The 19,173-nt window shown below is 46.3% G+C and overlaps 1 protein-coding gene across 1 annotated transcript in view; it reads right to left on the reverse strand.

The window, feature by feature from the left end:
* LOC141803250 (F-actin-uncapping protein LRRC16A-like) overlaps positions 1-16,133 on the reverse strand; it is a gene marked incomplete at its 3' end in the record, with an annotated part of 23,633 nt that extends 7,500 nt beyond the window's left edge. Inside the window, exons 1-14 of the mRNA XM_074687212.1 lie at positions 15,711-16,133; positions 11,435-11,532; positions 6,745-6,795; positions 3,251-3,310; positions 3,009-3,130; positions 2,654-2,751; positions 2,429-2,499; positions 2,174-2,247; positions 1,044-1,119; positions 872-960; positions 693-787; positions 421-507; positions 238-341; positions 80-157 (exon numbers count right to left, since the gene is read on the reverse strand). Of these exons, the coding sequence (XP_074543313.1) occupies positions 80-157; positions 238-341; positions 421-507; positions 693-787; positions 872-960; positions 1,044-1,119; positions 2,174-2,247; positions 2,429-2,499; positions 2,654-2,751; positions 3,009-3,130; positions 3,251-3,310; positions 6,745-6,795; positions 11,435-11,532; positions 15,711-15,747 (1,140 nt within the window). The remainder of the gene's footprint in view (positions 1-79; positions 158-237; positions 342-420; positions 508-692; positions 788-871; positions 961-1,043; positions 1,120-2,173; positions 2,248-2,428; positions 2,500-2,653; positions 2,752-3,008; positions 3,131-3,250; positions 3,311-6,744; positions 6,796-11,434; positions 11,533-15,710) is intronic.
* Positions 16,134-19,173: the final 3,040 nt, after the last annotated feature.

The raw sequence follows: 19,173 nt of genomic DNA on the forward strand, positions 1-19,173 counted from the left end.
CTGAGTCTGGGTCTACAGACTCTGAGCGAGGAGGTTCGTGAGGAGGAGGAGGAGGAGGAGGAAGGAGGAGGAGCGTCACCTGCTCCAGGGAGCAGTCGCTGTGGGACAGGTCCAGGGTCTGCAGGACGTTGGGGTGACTCAGGAAGCCGTGCAGGTTCTGTGGACCACAAAGACACAGTCACATGATCAGGTCTTCACTCTCCTCACGGCGTGCAGACCTGATCTCGTGATGCGTACCGGGAGGTCGTCTCCTCTGAGCGAGTTCCCCGACAGGTCCAGGTGTGTGAGGGCGGTGGCGGCGGCGGGGTTGTTGCACAGCGCCTGACACAGACTGTTCACACCTGCAGAGACGGACAAGAACAGGTGAGCGTGGAAACGGACTCTGCCAGAGGAAACGAAGACGATTGGTCGGTTTTCCACCTTTGGGGGACATGGAGGTCCTGCTGAGGTGGAGCTGCTTCAGACCCATCGGCAGCTTGGCGAGCTGAGCGCTCAGAGCGGAGACACCTGCAGGAAACACACGTCAGAGCTGCACGCTCACACACCGCCACCAGAGGGCGCAAGACTCCACGTCCTCACAGAGGGGAACAGCTGATTCACACAGCACCAGAGAAACATCACTGCACAGGAAGTGTGTGTGTGTGTGTGTGTGTGTGTGTGTGTGTGTGTGTGTGTGTGTGTGTGTGTGTGACCTTTGTCCTCCAGCGAGTTGTTGCTCAGATTGAGCGTGTGCAGTGTGGAGGCGGGGTTATGTGACAGAGCGACGGCCAGTTTCTGAGCGAAGTCACTGAGAAGAGAAACCAAACGTCTGCGTCAGCGAGCTCTAACGGCGTCACACACGGTGACCTCTCTGACCCGTTTGACCTCTGACCTTTTCAGCCCGGCGTTGTCCAGCACCAGCTCCTCCAGGCGGCTGGACCGGGCCACGACTCGCAGGATCTGATCGCACACGTCGGTGGACTGCAGGGGGAGACAGAGAGGAACTTTAACCTACCATGACCTCAGACGCCTCAGGCTGCTCTCTGATTGGTCGGTGCTGTTACCAGTTTGTAGTCTTTGGTGGACAGTTTGCTGAACCACTGGTTGAACTCCAGCGCCGCGATGATAGCCACCAGGTCTCTGCGGGGGGGGGGGGGGACACAGAGTCAGACTGACAGGGCAGGACCAACCTGTGACATCACAGAGACTGGGCCAATGAGCTCAGGACGTGAGAAACACGAGCAGCAGGTCACAGGTCGTCAAAGCTGCAGATTAAATCCTGAAATGTCACATGATGTGTAACGCTGTAGTTCAGCCGCCAAACACCAGGTGGAGCTGGAGCTCCTCACAGTGAGTAATACTACCTGGATCTAAACCATAGACATATATACATTTAATTTATTATTATTGTGGCTGATGTTGCCATCGTTATTGTTAATGTTACTATGATAAAGTATTAATTAAAAGAAATACTTATTATTATTAATATTATTATTATTATATTGGAAAATATGTGTGAAGGTATTTGCATTGTGGCATTGTGAATATATATGTAAATATAAATATATATGTACGACCAATAAAATGTTGTGGCTCATACGTTTTGTCTGTCCGTCTCACTGTCCTGTCAAAATAAAAAGTATTTTAATTTGAAAGTTTGTCTTAAAATCTGTGACCGCCTCCTGTTTTATTAGTCCATCTCTGTTGTTTGTAACAAACGTTTCCGTGTGAAAATCAGGTATAAATTCTTTGAGTTACGCTCATATTAGTTGTGCATTCTAACGCACTGGGGCGGCGTGTGAGACCCATCCAAGATGGCGGCCGGCAGCTGTGTCAGCTCCAATAGGCGGCGCCAGTCAATGAGGCGTCTACGTATATAATGTCTATGATGTAAACAGTCACAAATGACAGAGCTCGTCAAACCAAACGTCGTGTCCACCGACGCACCGAGAAAAAAAACTTTTTATATCCAGAATCAGACGTTACATCACTTCCTGTGGACGTTACATCACTTCCTGTGGATGTTACATCACTTCCTGTGGAGCCAGCAGACTCAAGAGACACAAACAAAACTTTACGCAGCAGGACGACCAAGCAGGCTGGATCTGAGTCCTCATAATTAGCATAATTAGCATAATTAGCATGATTAGCATGTTAGTAGCATGAAGGTTAGTTACAGAGACCACGCCCCTACCTGTTCTCCAGGTGAACAAAGTCCTGCAGGTTGAGCTCCCTGGTGTCCTGACTCAGATAGATGGTGTCCACGTCCTGCAGGAGGAGACAGGAGGAGACAGGAGGATCATCAGGAGGAGACAGGAGGAGGAGACAGGAGGAGACAGGAGGACAGAGGAGGACAGAGGAGGATCATCAGGAGGAGACAAAGAGAAACTAAGCGTCTGCAGAGAGACGGAGCTGAAGGAGGTGAAGGAGGTGAAGGAGGTGAACTGACCCACTGGACCTCCTCCCGGTACGGCAGCCCCAGGTGGTCACACACACACCAGTACTGATGGGAGAAGCCTCCTGCAGAGAGTCACACACACACACACACACACACACACACACACACACACACACACACACACACACACACACACACACACACACACACACACACACACACGGTCAGCGCCCCGCTCCTGTCTGTGAAACCAGCTCAGGTCAGAAACCGGTTTACCGCAGGGTCCCAGGTCAGCCGAGCCCTGGTCCTCCCAGACCTCCTGCAGAGCCGCCGTCCTCTCTGGAGGCTTCAGACTCAGCTTCTTCATCGCCTTCCTGACCAGAGGAGGAGGAGGAGGAGAAGGAGGAGGAGGAGAAGGAGGAGGAGAAGGAGGAGGAGAAGGAGGAGGGGGAGAAGGAGGAGGAGACGCAGCAGGTGAAGGACAGAAACTCCCACAGCAAACCCCCCCCCAACCTTTGAGACAGGAACCATCAGTCCTTCTCCTCCTCCTCCTCCTCCTTCTCCTCCTCCTCCTCCTCCTCCTGCTCCTGCTCCTCCTCCTCCTCCTCCTCCTGCTCCTCTCTGTACTCACAGTGGAGGTCCTGAGGGGCAGATCCGGTGCAGACAGATCCCGATGTGAGCGATCACCTGGTCCACCTCCTCCACCGAGCCCAGACGGAGACTCCATGGTCCACGCTCCGTCTCCAACACCAGCTGCACACACACACACACACACACACACACACACACACACACACACACACACACACACACAGATCAGCGTCTGCAGAGTTTACAGAAATGGACCAGGATCTCTGTGGGTCTGGTTTCTACCTGGGTGGGCTTGTTGCTGCTGATCCCCTGGATGTCCAGGTAGCTGAAGGAGTGCTCCACCTGAAAGCAGACACAGGAAACGCATCATGAAGTCGTTTCCTGAGCGCCACAGGGAAACTCAGGAAGTTCATTCATCACGAGACCTGGAGGAGACGGAGGAGACGGAGGAGGACAGGTGTGTCTGGTGACCCTGCTCTGAGCCTTGCTCAGACCCTGACCCTGGTCTGGATGAGGGTTTCCTCAGACTGACGGACACTCGGTGAGACCACTTCTCAAGTTTTCATCTTTCAAACACCAAAATAAGGAGGTGCAAAGTGGGAGGAGTTAAAGAGGAGATCACAGATCTGTTAATGGCCCATATCAGGATCATCTCAGACCGACCCACGCTCCTCAGACTCCAACTGGATCCTGAAAACGTCTGATTTTAACTTATTAAAAGTCTAACTCAGGTCTGAATTACTGTATCAAGTTAAAAGTCAAACATTATTCTAGTTTTAAGCATTTTTTTGTTATAGCAATCCAGACATCTTTATGTCACTTAGATTTAGACAAAAACTCTTGATGAGATCCAGTTTTATGTGGAGTCTGAGTGTTGACGAATGCAGAGGTGGAAAAACACCAAGACTGACTTAGTGAGCGCTCCAGGAGAACCAGAACCAGAACCAGAACCAGAACCAGAACCAGATCCAGTGAGTGGGCTACAGGAATGATCAGGATCCACATGAACCCTTTTAAAAGGTCACAGACAAAGGGGGGGGGGCACTGGGACTGGATCTACAACCTGGTCCGACCCTCAGAGCCTCAGCCGGTCTGCATCAGACCCAGTCCAGAGGGACGGAGGAGGAACCAGAACTAAAACCAGACTCTGGACAGAGGGAAAACAAAGAGAGGAAGAGACAGAGAGAGGGCCAGGGGCATATGGACGGACTGCCCTCCTCCTCCTCCTCCTCCTCCTCCTCCTCCTCCTCCTCCTCCTCCCTCTGCCAGCTGTTAAATTCCTCCATTGTCTTTTTTTCTCCCTCTGCTGCCGCTCTCTGCCGGGACGCCGGGAACAAACAGGCCTCTGTTCCCCTCACACACACACACACACACACACACACACACACACACACACACACACACACACACACACACACACACACACACACACACACACAAACCTCTGGCTCTCTCTGGAACAACAGATCAGAGGTCGTCTGGCAGAGATTCAGAGTTTATCAGAGTTTCTGTTTGAGCTGAAACATAAAGTCCGACTCCTTAAAGACCGTCTGCAGGACCAGGACCAGGTTTCACATGTGGGCCGGTCTTTGGCCTCCTCCAAAGTGGGCGGGTCTTAAGCCCCCTCTTAAAAGTGGGCGGGTCTTCAGCCTCCTCTCTAATGTGGGCCAGGGTTAGGGTCAGGCCATGTCCACAGGAAGTTGGTATCAGGCTCTACATCCCTGAAAATAATTTTTCCTGAAAACTTCTGAAATTTGTTTTGGAAACCTTTTTCCTATGTGTGGACAAGACCTTAGTCGGCTTCGTCTCCAGAGCCGGTCCCCTTTAGGACTAAACAAATCCACCTGTAGAGTCACAAAGCTCCATCAGAACCAGCACAGGCTGAGTCTCCACCATGCTAACAGGCTAACAGGCTAACATGCTAACAGGCTAACAGCAGCGCTACGTGCCCCTGTCTGAACTTTTAGTTCTGGGGATGTTTTAACAGGACGAAAATAGTTCCTGGCCCCTCTGGTCCAACCAGCTTCAGTGGTTCCTGGTGTTTGTGCAGGCGCCCCTGGTGGACACTCAGAGAACTGCAGACACAGTCACACTGAGAGCAGCTCATGCTCCACCCTGAGGCCTGACGCGTCATTAAACGGTGATAACAACATGTTTCTGCACAGATGAGTTCGTTTAATGGTGACTGTGACGACTGGAGGAGGCGTGACTTCCTGTTGGGCGGCCAATCACGATGCGTTTCATGCTGAGCTTGCTTCATTCACTCATTCACGGTTTCTGAGCCGTGGATCAACTTCTCTGTTTTTTGAAACACGACCTCAAACTCTGAAGCTCACATCCTCCAGTCTTTCTCTAAGAGTCTGATCAGATTCACCTCGTCAGCTTCTTTAACCTTAATAAAGGGTCAAACAGGGTCAAACAGGGTTAAAGGGTCGTGGTTTGATGAACATGTTCAGACTCTTTAACGTGTTTCAGGAGAATAAAGTTGGTCAGGCGTCTCTGAGCTTTTTTTATTCTCTCTCTGTGTCTGTGTCTCCGCCTGAGTCTCGCCCTCCAGGTCAAACTTTTCTTCCTCCCAGTGTTTTCCTTTCCCACAGGCGAGGTTCTCACAGATGCATTGTGGGTAAAACTATCAGATGTCTGCTTGTGGAGAAGAAAAGCAGAGAGAAGAGAAAAGAGAGGAGAGGCTGCAAATCAAGTCAGAGAAACAGACGTCGAGGAAGAAGAGGACGAGGAAGAGGAAGAGGACGAGGAAGGATTCATAAGAACTCAGCTCATCTGGTGCAGTTTGAGGAATAAAAGCTGAGATTAAAAAATAAAAAATCTGTTTGAAGCTAAAACGTGTGACAGAGAGGAGCTCTAAAGGCTCTGAGTGAAGATTAAACTCAGAAAATAAACTTTCCTCCATGAAACCCAAACGTGCTGAGGAGGTCTGCAGCCTGTTTGAGGCTTCGCTCAGGCTGCTAATGCTAATATAGCTAATGCTAATGTAGCTTTTGTAGCTGACAGCTTTAATGCTAAGGTTTTAACGTGCAGCTATCTTCATAAAATGAAAGGAAACTGAAGCAGAAATACGTCCACACAGCTCTGCAGATCATGTTTTGTGTTAGCTGTTAGCGTCACCGCACTCTGACGCTAACACACCCACCTGTCGTCCAGGTGTTCCAGTCAAACCCTCAAACACGAGCTGACTCTACAATCACTGATTTATCGTCTCTGCAGCTCAAATATCTGATACATCTGGCGCCATGAAACGACCTGTGAGGTCTCCACACGCCGCCGTCCTCAGGGTCTCACTGCATGATTTGCCTGAGTCCACCTGAGTCCACCTGAGTCCACCTGAGTCTGAGTCTGAGTCTGACAGAGTCTAAACCTCAGGAATGTGCTGGGACGTGTTGTGACTTCTGTCAGAGTCAGATCAGAAAAAACAAGAGAGAAACTTCACAGAAGAAACAAGAGGCAGCACGTCTGCAATAAGCACAGAGGAGGAGGAGGAGGAGGAGGAGACAGAGCAGGAGAGGAGGAGAGGAAAGGAGGAGAGGAGAGGAGAGGAGAGGAGAGGAGAGGAGAGGAGAGGAGAGGAGGAGACAGAGGAGGAGACAGAGGAGGAGACAGAGGAGGAGACAGAGGAAGCTGGAGGATGATTTAAATGTGTGAGAGACGTTTTGTCCTGGATGAGAGGTGAAGGAATGACGATGAAGAACAGATGCAGAACGAGAGGATGAAAAATGTGGAGGAAGGAGAAAAAACAGCCGAGAATAAAAACCGTTTCTGACCTTTGAGGGGACGCGCGCCGTCAGCAGGTAGGCCCGATGAGACGCCAAGGCCTGAGGACGGAGACAGGGACACGTTAGACAAACAGACAGACACAGAGACAGACCCAACCTGAGACTAAACTGTCTTCACTGACTGAACGATGAGAAAAACCTGTAGAGACCAACATCCAGTGAACTGTCTCTTTAAGAAACATCAAAGCTCTACTGAACTGTCATTTTAAAGTTTTGTCCATATAAGGGCGTGACTAACCTGACTGACAGGTGAGCTCCCTGTAGCTGTAAGCCAGGAGGCTGAAGCCCCACCTCTTTACCTTGAGTCAGCATCGATAATATAACCACGGCTAACGAGGCCTCACACATGACCTGTCTGTGTTGACTGTGGCGCCCCCTGTGGACAAACTGGTTCCTGCTGTCTCTGAACTGATAACTGTCCTGTGCTTTTAAACTCTGGAGGATACAAAAAATCACTTTGTTTCACATCAGTTTCATTTGGGACGATGTTTTCAGACAAACAAGCTGTGGTCGTTAGCGTACAGGTGCTAACACCTGGTGTGACTGAGTCTGATCCTCTGAGTCTGATGTTTCTTAAAGAGACAGTAGCTGAAACTTCTTGTTTTGAGTAAAAGTGTTTTTTGAACAGGTGTGTCTTTCGTTTCTGGTCTTTCTACAGCCAGTCTCTAGTGGACGCTCATGGTACTGCAGTTTCCAACACAGCTCCATATTTTCAGATCAGAGGTTGTCGCCTGCTCCTCTCCTCCTCTCTAATCTGTTGCTGCTGGAGCCTCATTGGTCGACCCAGCTGCCAATCACAGAGCTGCAAACCTGTTTTCTTTGAGTCTAAACTAAAAGTCTCTGAAAAATGAACGTTGACGTGAATCGATCTGAGAGCTGACCCATGTCCCATCTGTTCACATGGAGGGGGCGGGGCTTAAGACCTCCACAGACAGTCTGTTTTAAATGTGTTTGCTTCTTGTGAACTGATAAACCTGAACCGGTCTCAGTCTAAACCGGGGTCCTGTGGTCCAGGTGTTGGACCCGGCTCCTCCGTCTGCTGTCAGCTGAGTCTCCTCGTGTGTCTGGCTCTGAAACTTTCCCCTTCAGACGGTTTCCTCCCTCTGAAGGACTCTGGTTTATTTTCTCTCCTGACGTGATCCAGGAAACAATCTGATCCACATTTATTCAAACAAATCAGAACCAAACCGGCCCGACACGTTTACACAGAGCGCCCAGGGACTCTGAACCACATTTGAAGAAATCACAGCACGAGTTCAATCTGCTGCTCCACAGCTGTGGAATGTGTGTGTGTGTGTGTGTGTGTGTGTGTGTGTGTGTGTGTGTGTGTGTGTGTGTGTCTGTGTGTGTCAGTGGGCTGCTCCAGTCAAGTCCTGACAGGAGTTTCAGTCACATTCAGCACACATGTGGTCTGAGGAGATGAAATGTGAAAAATAAGAAAGAAGAGATTCATGGTTCAGGAAGTTCCAGGAACTTCTCTGTCAGGTGATAAATGGTTCCTGTTTGTGTTTGAACTGAGGGGGGGAGAAAATATAGAAGAATCAGGTCTTTGTTCAATGATTTTTAAATCAGGATTCTTTAATTAAAAAATGTTCGTTTTTTTATTATTTAAATCCTTTAATTCAGTTTTAGTTTTTAAACTGGGTGTGAAAAAGATACCACTTTTCTCCAGCAGGGGGCAAATTTTTCTCTCTGACTCATGTGATTTTTGCGTTTTTGGGGAAATATGTCTGGTATAGTCTTCAGATATCATCATCTTCATTCCACTTTGTCACGTGGTCTGATGTTAAAACCAAACGAAAAATTGCAAAAATCAGAAATATTGAAAAACTGCAAATCAAATAAAATCATAAAAGAATCTAAAGCAAATAAAAAAAAAATATGCAAAGCATAATTTGAAGATCACTCACTTCAGTGCAGACACATGACAACAGAAATAAAAGTCGCTGCACTTCACCTCCAGACCAGAGGAGGGCAGTGAGACACAGACAGAGGACCCCACCGACAGACGGACTGTTCCTGAAGGAACTTCAACAAAAAAAAACTAAACAAAAACAAAAACAAATGAAAACTAAGTTTGAGAGTAAACTTTGGGGTCAAATAAGCAGATACAGATTAAATCCAAACGTGTTTCACTGAACCATCTGCAGGTGGAGCAGGAAACTGTCAGAGTAACTGACAGGTAGTTAGCAGTTAGTGGTTAGCGGTTAGCAGTTAGCCGCGCTGCTCCCTCTGTCAGCTGTTGATAAATCAGAGGAAACTTTTGTTTTCAGCTTCATCTCTCTGAAACAAACCAGAGCCAGACCTCCGTGAGTCCAGAAACACATGAACTGATCCACCTGGACCCAGACCTGACAGCGTTTGGACCAAACGCAGCACGAGACAGGAAGTGACGGCTGGGCGGTGTTTTTATAACCTCTGTCAGAGAAAGAGGAGCGGTCTGGATCAGAGACTGCTCTAAAAAACACTTTACGTCAGCTCACTCTGGGTCCAGGTCCTGACAGAGTTCAGAGGAGCGACTCAGGAGGACTCCTGAAGTCTGGAGCTGCAGGTTTCTCTAAAGGAGAGTCGGTATGGTATGAGGAGGAATATCTGAGCACGCTCAGTGTAACCTTCTGGAACGTTCTGAGGAAAACTCTTCATGTCCCGACACGACGAGCGCTGCCCCCACCAGGAAACACATTCCCCAGGTTAGGGTGAGGGACTGACGGAGTCTGAGCTCCATCCAACACCTTCCTGAGCCCGTTTCACCTGAGGAACACCCTGAGACCAGACCTGACCCTGGTACTGATCCAGCACCAGCACAACAGGTCTGGATGATCCACCAGAGACCCACTGAGAGACCTGGATTAGACACGCAGTAGATCAGTGTGTGTGGAGGGGGGGAGAGGGGGAGGCATCGCTCTGACACACACACACACACACACACACACACACACACACACACACACACACACACACACACACACACACACACACACACACACACTGATCATCACACGGTGACTCAGAGCTCCTCTCAGACCCAGCCTCTCAAGCCGCAGTCAGGCCAAATATTTCACAACCACATGCAGGCACTGAGCGGGTCCACCAAACCCTCCAGACCCACAAGACCCATCAAATACCCCCCCCAAAACCCTCCAAACCCTCCAGACCCTCCAGACCCTCCAGACCCTCCAGACCCTCCAGACCCTCAGACCCTCCAGACCCTGCCCGCTGGGTTCATCCTGAGTATCAAATGTTTCCTGAGTCAGATTCAGCTCTGAAGTCTAAGAGCTGACGCTGAGGCTCAGAAACCAGGGCGGGTTAAAGTCTGCTGTGTTTTATTGCGCTCCTCGTCCTGGTTCATGTCTTATCTCCTGGTCTGAACCTGCAGGAACATGTCGGCCCAGAGCAGCTGCTCCTGTTTCTCTCTGAGAGACAGGAAGTTATCCAATCAGGAGACACAGAAACCCAGAGTGAGATCGCTCTGACACACGATAGAATAAAGGATAAACTACCGGGATTGGTGAAATCGGTAAATCTCTCTGTTCCTCCTCCTGGTGTTTGGTTAAAGTCTCCTCTCCTCCTCCAGTCTCTGCTCTGGCTCCTGTCTCTTTAAGAACTGATGTTAAAGTCCTGGTTCTTGTTCTTAAAGCTCTACACGGCCTTTATGCTGCAGCTCCATCAATGAGGTTCTAGAATGTTCATCATCAAGCACAGAGAGCTTCTGTCTTTGTGATGTCACAGTGTTCCGGAACTCTCTGAGTGCTACCTAAAGACCCCAAGCTTCAGTGTTGCTAACTTAGTGTTCTGTTGCTATATTTAGTGACTTTTCAGAGCATTCAGACACTTTTTCTCAAAAAGGAGACTTGCGACAAATTTAGCAACTTTTCTGGACAGGTCCTGCTCGCTCACAGCTGCAGACAGAGCAGACGACTGCACCCACGTGGATCATGCTCATGTTTGTCTCTTTACGGTCACTTCCAGCCAGGATAAAAGAAGAGGGTCGATAATGTGCCGTGAAAACAAGAATCCACAGAGGAAAGTTCATTTACAGCTGGAAACATATAAACAATGTTTTTACAACTTCCTGTCTCTGTCCTACGATCATACAGTCTGTGCCCATCACAGTTACATGCACAAGGCTAACTATGCTAATTAGGTGATGGCGTCATTGAGCGACTTTCAGCGACTTCTGGGACAGCCAATGGAAACTTTCTTTATCAAGGAGTAGGCAGCACTATTTTTGTTTTAACCTTTACTTGTTGTATCTATATCTACATTCATACATAATTTTTTTCTAGTCCTTAGTCTGTCCCTCTGGTGCCCCCGTAGCTCAAATAAATCTTGATTTTTTCTCTCTGGTGTTTCATCAAGCTCTTTTTGTCAGCTTTTATCTGGAACTCTTTGTTTTAGCTGCTGTCTCTTTAAGACTCCTCGCTCCACAAACCCCCTTCCCTCTGATTGGCCAGCCCTCTGGAGGCATGTCATGGGGCATCTGTGATGACCTCATCATGAGGATCTTCATGAGGTTTGAAAATCTGCACATGCTCAGTCTGAACATCCAGCTCTGGAGCTTTTTATCCACGAGTGGGATCAGAGGAGGTATGATACCCCTCTTTAAAGTGGACCATGGTGGTTTCAGATCTCTGTGTTCACACAGTTTAAGACGGACTCATGAGGATCCTGGACTCACCAGCACCCTGGTCTCCACTTTGTCCCCTTTGACCTCCAGCTGGACTTTACGCCTCAGGGTCAGCTTCACCCTCCGGCCCACCGCCTCCCGCACGCTCTCTGAAACAGAAGCAAACACACCTGATGGATCAGGACTCTCAGCTGGACAGGTGGGGTCACAACAGGTCACACACAGAGAGAGGTCAGAGACCAGGAGCTGAGCAGACCTGGTCCCTACAGCGGACACAGGGTGAGGGTTTGAATCCCTGAGCAGGTCTCCTGATCCTCTGATGGTTTCTGACATTTCTCCGAGCGAGGGTGGGGGGGTGGGGGGGGGGGGGGGGGTTCAGGGTCAGACTGAGGGAGAGGAGGAGGAGGAAGCTGGAAGAGGTGAAGAGAGGCTAATTACATCAACAAACAGAGAGGGAGAGAGTAACGAGTGTCTGAACCCGCCCTGATGACATCATGGCGTCTCCTCCTCCCCATGCTCAGACACATGGTGAGGTCATGAGGACGATGAAAACATTACAGCGGCGTGCAGCTGATCAGAAACACATGGACTGCTCCGTCTGTGCAGCTGGCACACACACACACATACACACACACACACACACACACACACACACACACACACACACACACACACACACACACACACACACACACACACACACAGGGACTTTTACTCTACAGAAATAACTCATGATGCGTTAGCGTCTCTGTCACTGAGCTAAATATTCAAAACAACATGTTTTCAGTCTTCACCTCCAAACACATCCACTAGGATCCACTAGGATCCACTAGGATCCACTAGGATCCACTAGGATCCACTAGGATCCACGAGGATCCACGAGGAGAGGATTTCTGCAGCAGCTGTTTTTAACCACAACCTGCTCCTCAAGCTAACTCTCAGATGCTAACATATGCTAACTTTTCCCGCCGGTTGTTGATGAGCAGAGTGAGGGCAGAGCGACTCCCACTAAAGGTGAAATAAAGATAAATCTGTGAAGTCAGCTCTGAGGAGCACTCATTCATCTGAGAGTCTCAGTTTCACTGTAAACAGGAAGTTACACAGAGGCTTTAGAGACGTTTCTGAAAGCACCAATCAGCTCTGAGTTGGGACCATGAAGACGGCAGAGAGGGTAAAAACACTGAGGCTGCTCCACCAATCAGAAACCATCAACTTCCCAGAGTCCCTGGACCTCCAGAAAGTACCAGCCCCCAGGCAGGGCCGTTTTCAGGAGTCACTTCAGACCCCAGAACTAAACTTAGATCCCAGTTCTGACTGTCTGAACTCAGCTTCTGTTTTCCAGAAGTTTCCTGAAATGGTACTGTCATTCATTAAAAAAAAATGGATCATTGTTCAGGTGAACTGGTTGGTAAACCCGTGGTTTACCTGGAGCTGTCAGTAGACCCGTTTCCACAAAGTGGTCCGGTTTGGATCAGTCCAGTTTGGTACGGGTTGGATCAGTAAAGCCTGATCCTGTTTGTGTTTCCACAGCCAACTGTGTCCGTCTTGGTAGGTGGTGTGTAAGCTGGATGCTAATAGCTACGTAAGCTACGTAATAGCGTGATGTCATAGCAGTGTGACACAGCGTACCGGCTTATAAATCCAACGAAGAAGAAAAACATGACACGGTTTGGTTTCAGCAGTTTCACGCTGTTGCTGACACCATTTTCCAAACAAACAGGAAGTTCTCTCCAGGAAGTGGACTGGAGATTGAATGTTATGTGTTGTTCTTTATTACTGCTGTTAAACAGGAAGTGACCATTCCTTCCACCAATCAGCAGACTGCAGTGTTTCTAGCTCCACCTTCTGGGGTTGGATCAGTTTAGTCTGACACCCCAACAGAAGGGAACCAGGAAGTGGGACGGTACGGGTGATTTGGGGACCTGTCCTGGTTTAGGTCAAAGGAAACGCCACAGAATGCGTGCCGTACTGAGACAAACTGAACTGAACCAGCTGATGGAAACAGGACCAGTGTTCCCACACACTCTGGTTTTGAAGGTCTCTTGTCTGTGCGTCCAAAGAGAGCGTCCAATCCCTGCGCAGGGTTTCTAAAAGCAGCTGATGAGCAGCATCAGGTCATCCTGCAGCAGCTGGAAACAAAAAGGCCCATTCATCAACCGTCCAACATGACGCGGAGCGTAACAGAGAGCACGGGGCTGTGAGTCAGCCTGAAACCCTCCACCCTGGACCGGCCTTTGATTTGTATGAAGGTCTGATGTAGATCATCAAAACCAGGACTGAGATTAGTCTGGGTTTGGCTTTCAACACACTTTGTGTTGACTGGAAGTGTCATCTGTTTGGAGAGTAGATAGATACTGAGGTTATGACTTCCAACAGCTGCAAAACTTAAGAAGAAATCTTTATGTCAACCACATAAAGAAAGGCAGTTGTATGGAGAGCAGAAGCAGGTGGATCAGTCAGAGACGGTCACAGCAGTTTGACTCAGTCAGTGTCGAGCTGATTAATAAACAGTTATGGCCTGGTGAGCATTTTCAAAAATGTGTTCAAAATCTCACCAAAATCAGCACACACCTCAGATTCAACCCAAAAATTTGATAAAAGACAAAAACTGACCCCAATATACTAAAATGTGCTCTCTAGCGCCACCTAGGTACACCAAAACGTCTCTCAATGGCAGTAGGATTGTCGTAGAAAGATCAAACCAACGTCAAAATATTAGTCTCATTGAGATGCACAAATTATATACAGAAACTTCTGGCCTGTTTCAAACAGGAAGTCTACAACGTGGCTTTCAAAATAAAATTAGCCCCCAGCTTGGGGCCTCAAACAAAAGTTATCTCCTCCTAGGCCATGAATGGTATCAGCTCGAAATTTGCTCAGATGACAGAGTGGACCCTGCTTTATAAAAGTTATGCGGGAATTTGTTGTTTGTCAAACGTTTTTTGAATGATGAGCCCTCAAAGTCGGTGAACCCAAAGAAGCCCTTTCAGCTCGCCCTGTTAGAATGACTGGGAGAGGAGGATCCAGCTCCACACAAGCTGCTGCAGTTAGGCCTCTACACAAAAAGTAAAAGTGGTACAGCTTTAAAAATGACATGGATGGATTCCTGATGAAATTTACTACAAAAATATCAGATTTTTACAGAGATATGGTCAAAATTGTGGCAGCTATGAGGAGATGATTCCAAACTTATGTCAATTCCACACTGAGAGGGCAGCAGTTGGTGATGATGTCACACTGATTGAGATTTCCGATGATGTCACAGTGACTGACAGTTCTGTACAGCTGGTCATGTGACTCACTGAAGGCGGGAAAATAGAATGTGTAACACACACACACATTATAAAGGGATAAACTTTGACAGTGGAGGTGAAACTGTGAGGGACGGTGACAGAGCGAAGACCTGTTTTATGGCCTTGAGTCTCTATTTCCTTATTCCAATAAAACCTTGTTACATTTTCTGTAAAAACTCAAAGTTTCAGTTATTTAATGTAACAAAGTTACAGAATATAAACAGCATCAACATTTTATTTCTTAAAGTGTGCACAGCCTGACCTCTCTGACTTAAAAATAGCTCTAAAAGAAAAGGAAGATGGAGAAGTGCATCTTGTGGATATCCCACATCATAACTTTGATTTCTCTGGAGAGACCAAAAATAAATGTTTTTCTGCAGAGACTGAACTTTCTGTTGAGATTAAACAAAGTGCATGGAGAAAAACAGTGTTGACCTCCTGATGGAGTTAGTCTGTAAAGATGTCTCACTGCAGTTTCACCTGGAGCCAACAGGCCACAGGACTTTCTCCTTTTCCTGCAGACGATGTGTCAGTGTGAGGGGATAAAATCTCAGGATCCAAAGGAATTTCACAGGACACACCCCTCTCCCAAACCTCCCCCTCTCCCAAACCTCCCCCTCTCTCCGTCTCCTCAGATAAGGAAGTGGCTCTCAGGTAGCACACCAAGCCCTCAGGGCATGAAAAACAACTTTTCACTCCAAAAAGAGACGGGAAAGGAGAATTAAAGTGAATTAAAGTGAAAGTTAAGGAAAGAATCAGAGGTAAACAACATGTTACCCTCACTCACACAAACAGATGTAAAGTGAAAGTTAAAGTGAAAAAGCAGTGAGTCTTTCCTGAGAGGTTTCCTGAGTGGTGCATGGTTCCTCTAAAATCTGTCCTTACTGTAACTTATCTTCCACTTTTCAGCAGTTTTCTGATTAAATCTAAAGTTTTTAACTTTTTCTGAGACTCAAAACAAACTTCTCAAACTTTCCCAAACAGTCAGGTGAGTTCATGAGACAGAAAAAAAACTTTAACCAAACTTTTCTCACCGAGCAGGTCGGTGGGAATATCTGTTTTCTCCTCCATTTCTCCCTCCGGGGTGAACGCAGCAGAGAGTCCGGCGGCGGAGCAGCAGGAGCGGGTTGGTCCGAGCAGAGGAGCCGCTGCAGGGCGGAGGTCCGAGCGGAGGATCCGACAGAGACCCGGGGAGGTGTTTCCTTCACTTACAGCTGCTCACCTGTGGACAGCCTGCTTACCTAACTGTTCCTGTCTGCATCATGCCCCGCTACATGTCTACACACACACACAGAGCAAACACACACACAGTAAACACACACACACAGAGTCTAGCGCCGTGTGCTCATCTCTCCGCCTCACACACTTTAAGGATCAAACTGAGATTAATAAGTTTCAGACTCTGAGAGGACAGAGGCAGAGTGTGAGCCACAACAAGCACATTTCTTCACACACTCTCACACACACACTCAGGTCCCTCCTCCATCAGCATGAAGGAAAACACGACCTGAGCTGCTGGAAGGTGGAAGAACAGCGACATCGTGTGGTCGTCTCTAGGTACTGCACCTCTACTCTGCTTTAACCCTTTACTGAGCTCTGATTAAACACTACGAAAGTCCAAATTTAGATTTCTCACCTGAAGAAAAAGATCTATATATTTTTTGTCCATTGTCACCTGGTGTCTGTTTTTTAAATAAACCTTATTTGACGACATTAATAATTAATCAATTAATAATTAATCAATTAATAATTAATCAATTAATAATTAATCAATTGATTAATTATGATTTTAACTTTTTAATGGTTCACCTTTTAAACTCTTTTATAGATCATTTTTAGACCTTTTTAATTGCCTTAACTCTCATGTTTATTGCTGTATTTTATCATCGCCACTTATTTTTTATTATTGTGTAATTTTATCATCATTGTTCGTTTCATCTTTTTATATTTTCTGACCTGATTTCTCCTTTCATCCCTTTTTTATTGTGTTTCCAATTCTTGCTGATTTTATGTTTTTTTTTTTTTTATGTTTGGTGCTCATGGTGTATTTTTAGGCTGCATGGTTCTTGTATTGTCTGGGTTCTTATAAAGTACTTTAATTTATGGAAAGGATCTTTTCACCTCATGTCTGTTTACACTGTCTCTCTCTGTTAGTCTGATTTAAGCTGCTTTTTGTTTTTACTTTATTGTGCTCATTGTTTGTTTGTGTCGTATTATTTTGTGCTGATTGTTTGTCAAAGCACTTTGTAAACTATGTTTTTTAAAGTGCTTTACAAACAATAAAATTATTAATTATTATTATAACATGTGCAACCAGAATTAAAACAATTATTTTTTCATTAAAACAGTTATCTTAAGTCTTACTTCACAGGCCTGAAACTACATTAAAATGCTTCCTCTCTCATGGTGTGTCCCCCCTTTTCTTTTAATTCAATGGACCATTCCATGTTACTGCGCATGTGCAGATTTGATTTAGGAAGACAGTTTCAAAACAAACTTTCCAGTGGTTTTAGAATAAATGAAGTGCAGTTACCTCAGTGGATTAGAGGAGAGAAGAAGGTGAGAGGAAAGGAAACAGATTTTATTAAACCACCAAAGGTTTTAACTTCGATCACAGCGACTCTGGATGAAGGACGTCATCAACGGCAGGAGGCAGGAGGCAGCGGCAGCTGAGGATGATGAGGTAAGCCTGTGACACTCTTCATCATACAGATGTGTTAAAGCATTGGAGATGGTGAACCTGAGTAATGTTCTTTGAATTTATAGTAAAAAAGTCACAATAATTCAGTCGTTAGATAAAAATCTTCAGGAGGATTTTAAGACTTTAGCTCAGAAAACAGGAAACAGGAAACATTACTCAAATTCAAACTTTCTGAGTTGGTAATGAACATTCTTCATAATCAAAACCTTTTTAATTCATTTTCTAATAAATACTTCACTGTCCCGGACTCTCTTCTGTGTTTAAACATATGTTTGTGAAGTTTCATGTGGAGAAGTCTGAGCTGCTGCAGCGTCCAATCAGAGAGTGATATTCAATGAGGGGGCGTGTCTGTCAGTGAAAAGACTTCCGCATAGTCAGCCCCGTGTTTCCTCGGTCAGTCTCCTTCTTCCTTCGTCCTTCCTCCTCTCTCCTCCCTCCTAAGAGTAAACCAGTCCCATACTCCTGCAGTGTGTATCCGGCCTATCTGACTGAACTGTGCCTGTCTTTACAGCTTCACCTCACTGAGGAAATGCTGCCCTCTAGTGACAGCTTTCAGACACACAGGGTTTAACATCCAGGAGGGTTCATCCAGGGAGACTTTTTCTGCAGGTTGGCTCCTCTTCAAAGAGTCAATGTCAGGGTGAACAGAGCAGTAGGAGGGATGAAGGAAGCCAAACAGTGAAATCTTTAAAACATAGAGAAAACGGCTCAGGTGGAGCCGGGTGGTCAAACGGCTCAGGTGGAGCAGGGTGGTCAAACGGCGCAGGTGGAGCAGGATGGTCAAACGGCTCAGGTGGAGCAGGGTGGTCAAACAGCTCAGGTGGAGCAGGGTGGTCAAACGGCTCAGGTGGAGCAGGGTGGTCAAACGGCGCAGGTGGAGCAAGGTGGTCAAACGGCTCAGGTGGAGCAGGGTGGTCAAACGGCTCAGGTGGTGCAGGGTGGTCAAACGGCTCAGGTGGTGCAGGATGGTCAAACGGCGGCTGGTTACATGCAGATGCTGCAGCAGTTGCCTTCATGACTGAGGGCCCTGGTCTGTGTGGTAACAGCTGGTTTTTCAAATTTCTTCTTTTTAAAAAAATAACAAAACAAAACATAAAAATGAAAAAAAAAAAAAAAAAATCCCCCCAAAAAAGAATAAAACAAATAAATAAATTAAAAATAAAAATTAATTAAAAAATAATAAATAAATCAATTAAAAATTAAAAATAAAAATAAATTTAAAAATAGAAATAAAAAACAGCTGGGGTTTTCTTTTTTCTTTTCTTTCTCTTAAATAAAAAACATAAAATAAAAAAAGTAAAAAAAAATCAAAAAATCAAAAATCAAAAATCAAAATAAATTAAAAATTTAAAATGAAAATAAATTAAAAAATAAAAATGAAAATGAATTAAAAAATAAAAATTTAAAAACATCTGGGTTTTTCTATTTTCTTTTCTTTCCTTAAATAAAAAAAACATAAAATTAAAAAAAGAAAATTTAATAAATAAATTGATAGACAAATTGAAAAATAAAAAAATAAGAATAAAAATAAATAAAAAAATAAAGATAAAAATATATATATATATATATATAAAAACAAACAAACAGAAAAACAGCTGGTTTTTCAACAGAACAGCGCTGCAGGTCACAGTGCTGGCTTGACAAAGGACTTCTTCAGGGAGAATAACATCAGTCTTTGGACCATCCTGCATGTTTCCCTGATTTCAATCCAATAGAGAAGATTTGGGGATGGATGGCGAGGGAAGTTTATAAAAATGGCCGTCAGTTCAGACAGTTGATGCCCTTCATGAAGCCGT

Source organism: Halichoeres trimaculatus, unplaced genomic scaffold (assembly GCF_033239565.1).
Source record: "Halichoeres trimaculatus isolate MK-OKI-2021-1 unplaced genomic scaffold, fHalTri1.1 fHalTri1_scaffold_14, whole genome shotgun sequence".
Taxonomy (NCBI): Eukaryota; Metazoa; Chordata; class Actinopteri; order Labriformes; family Labridae; genus Halichoeres; species Halichoeres trimaculatus.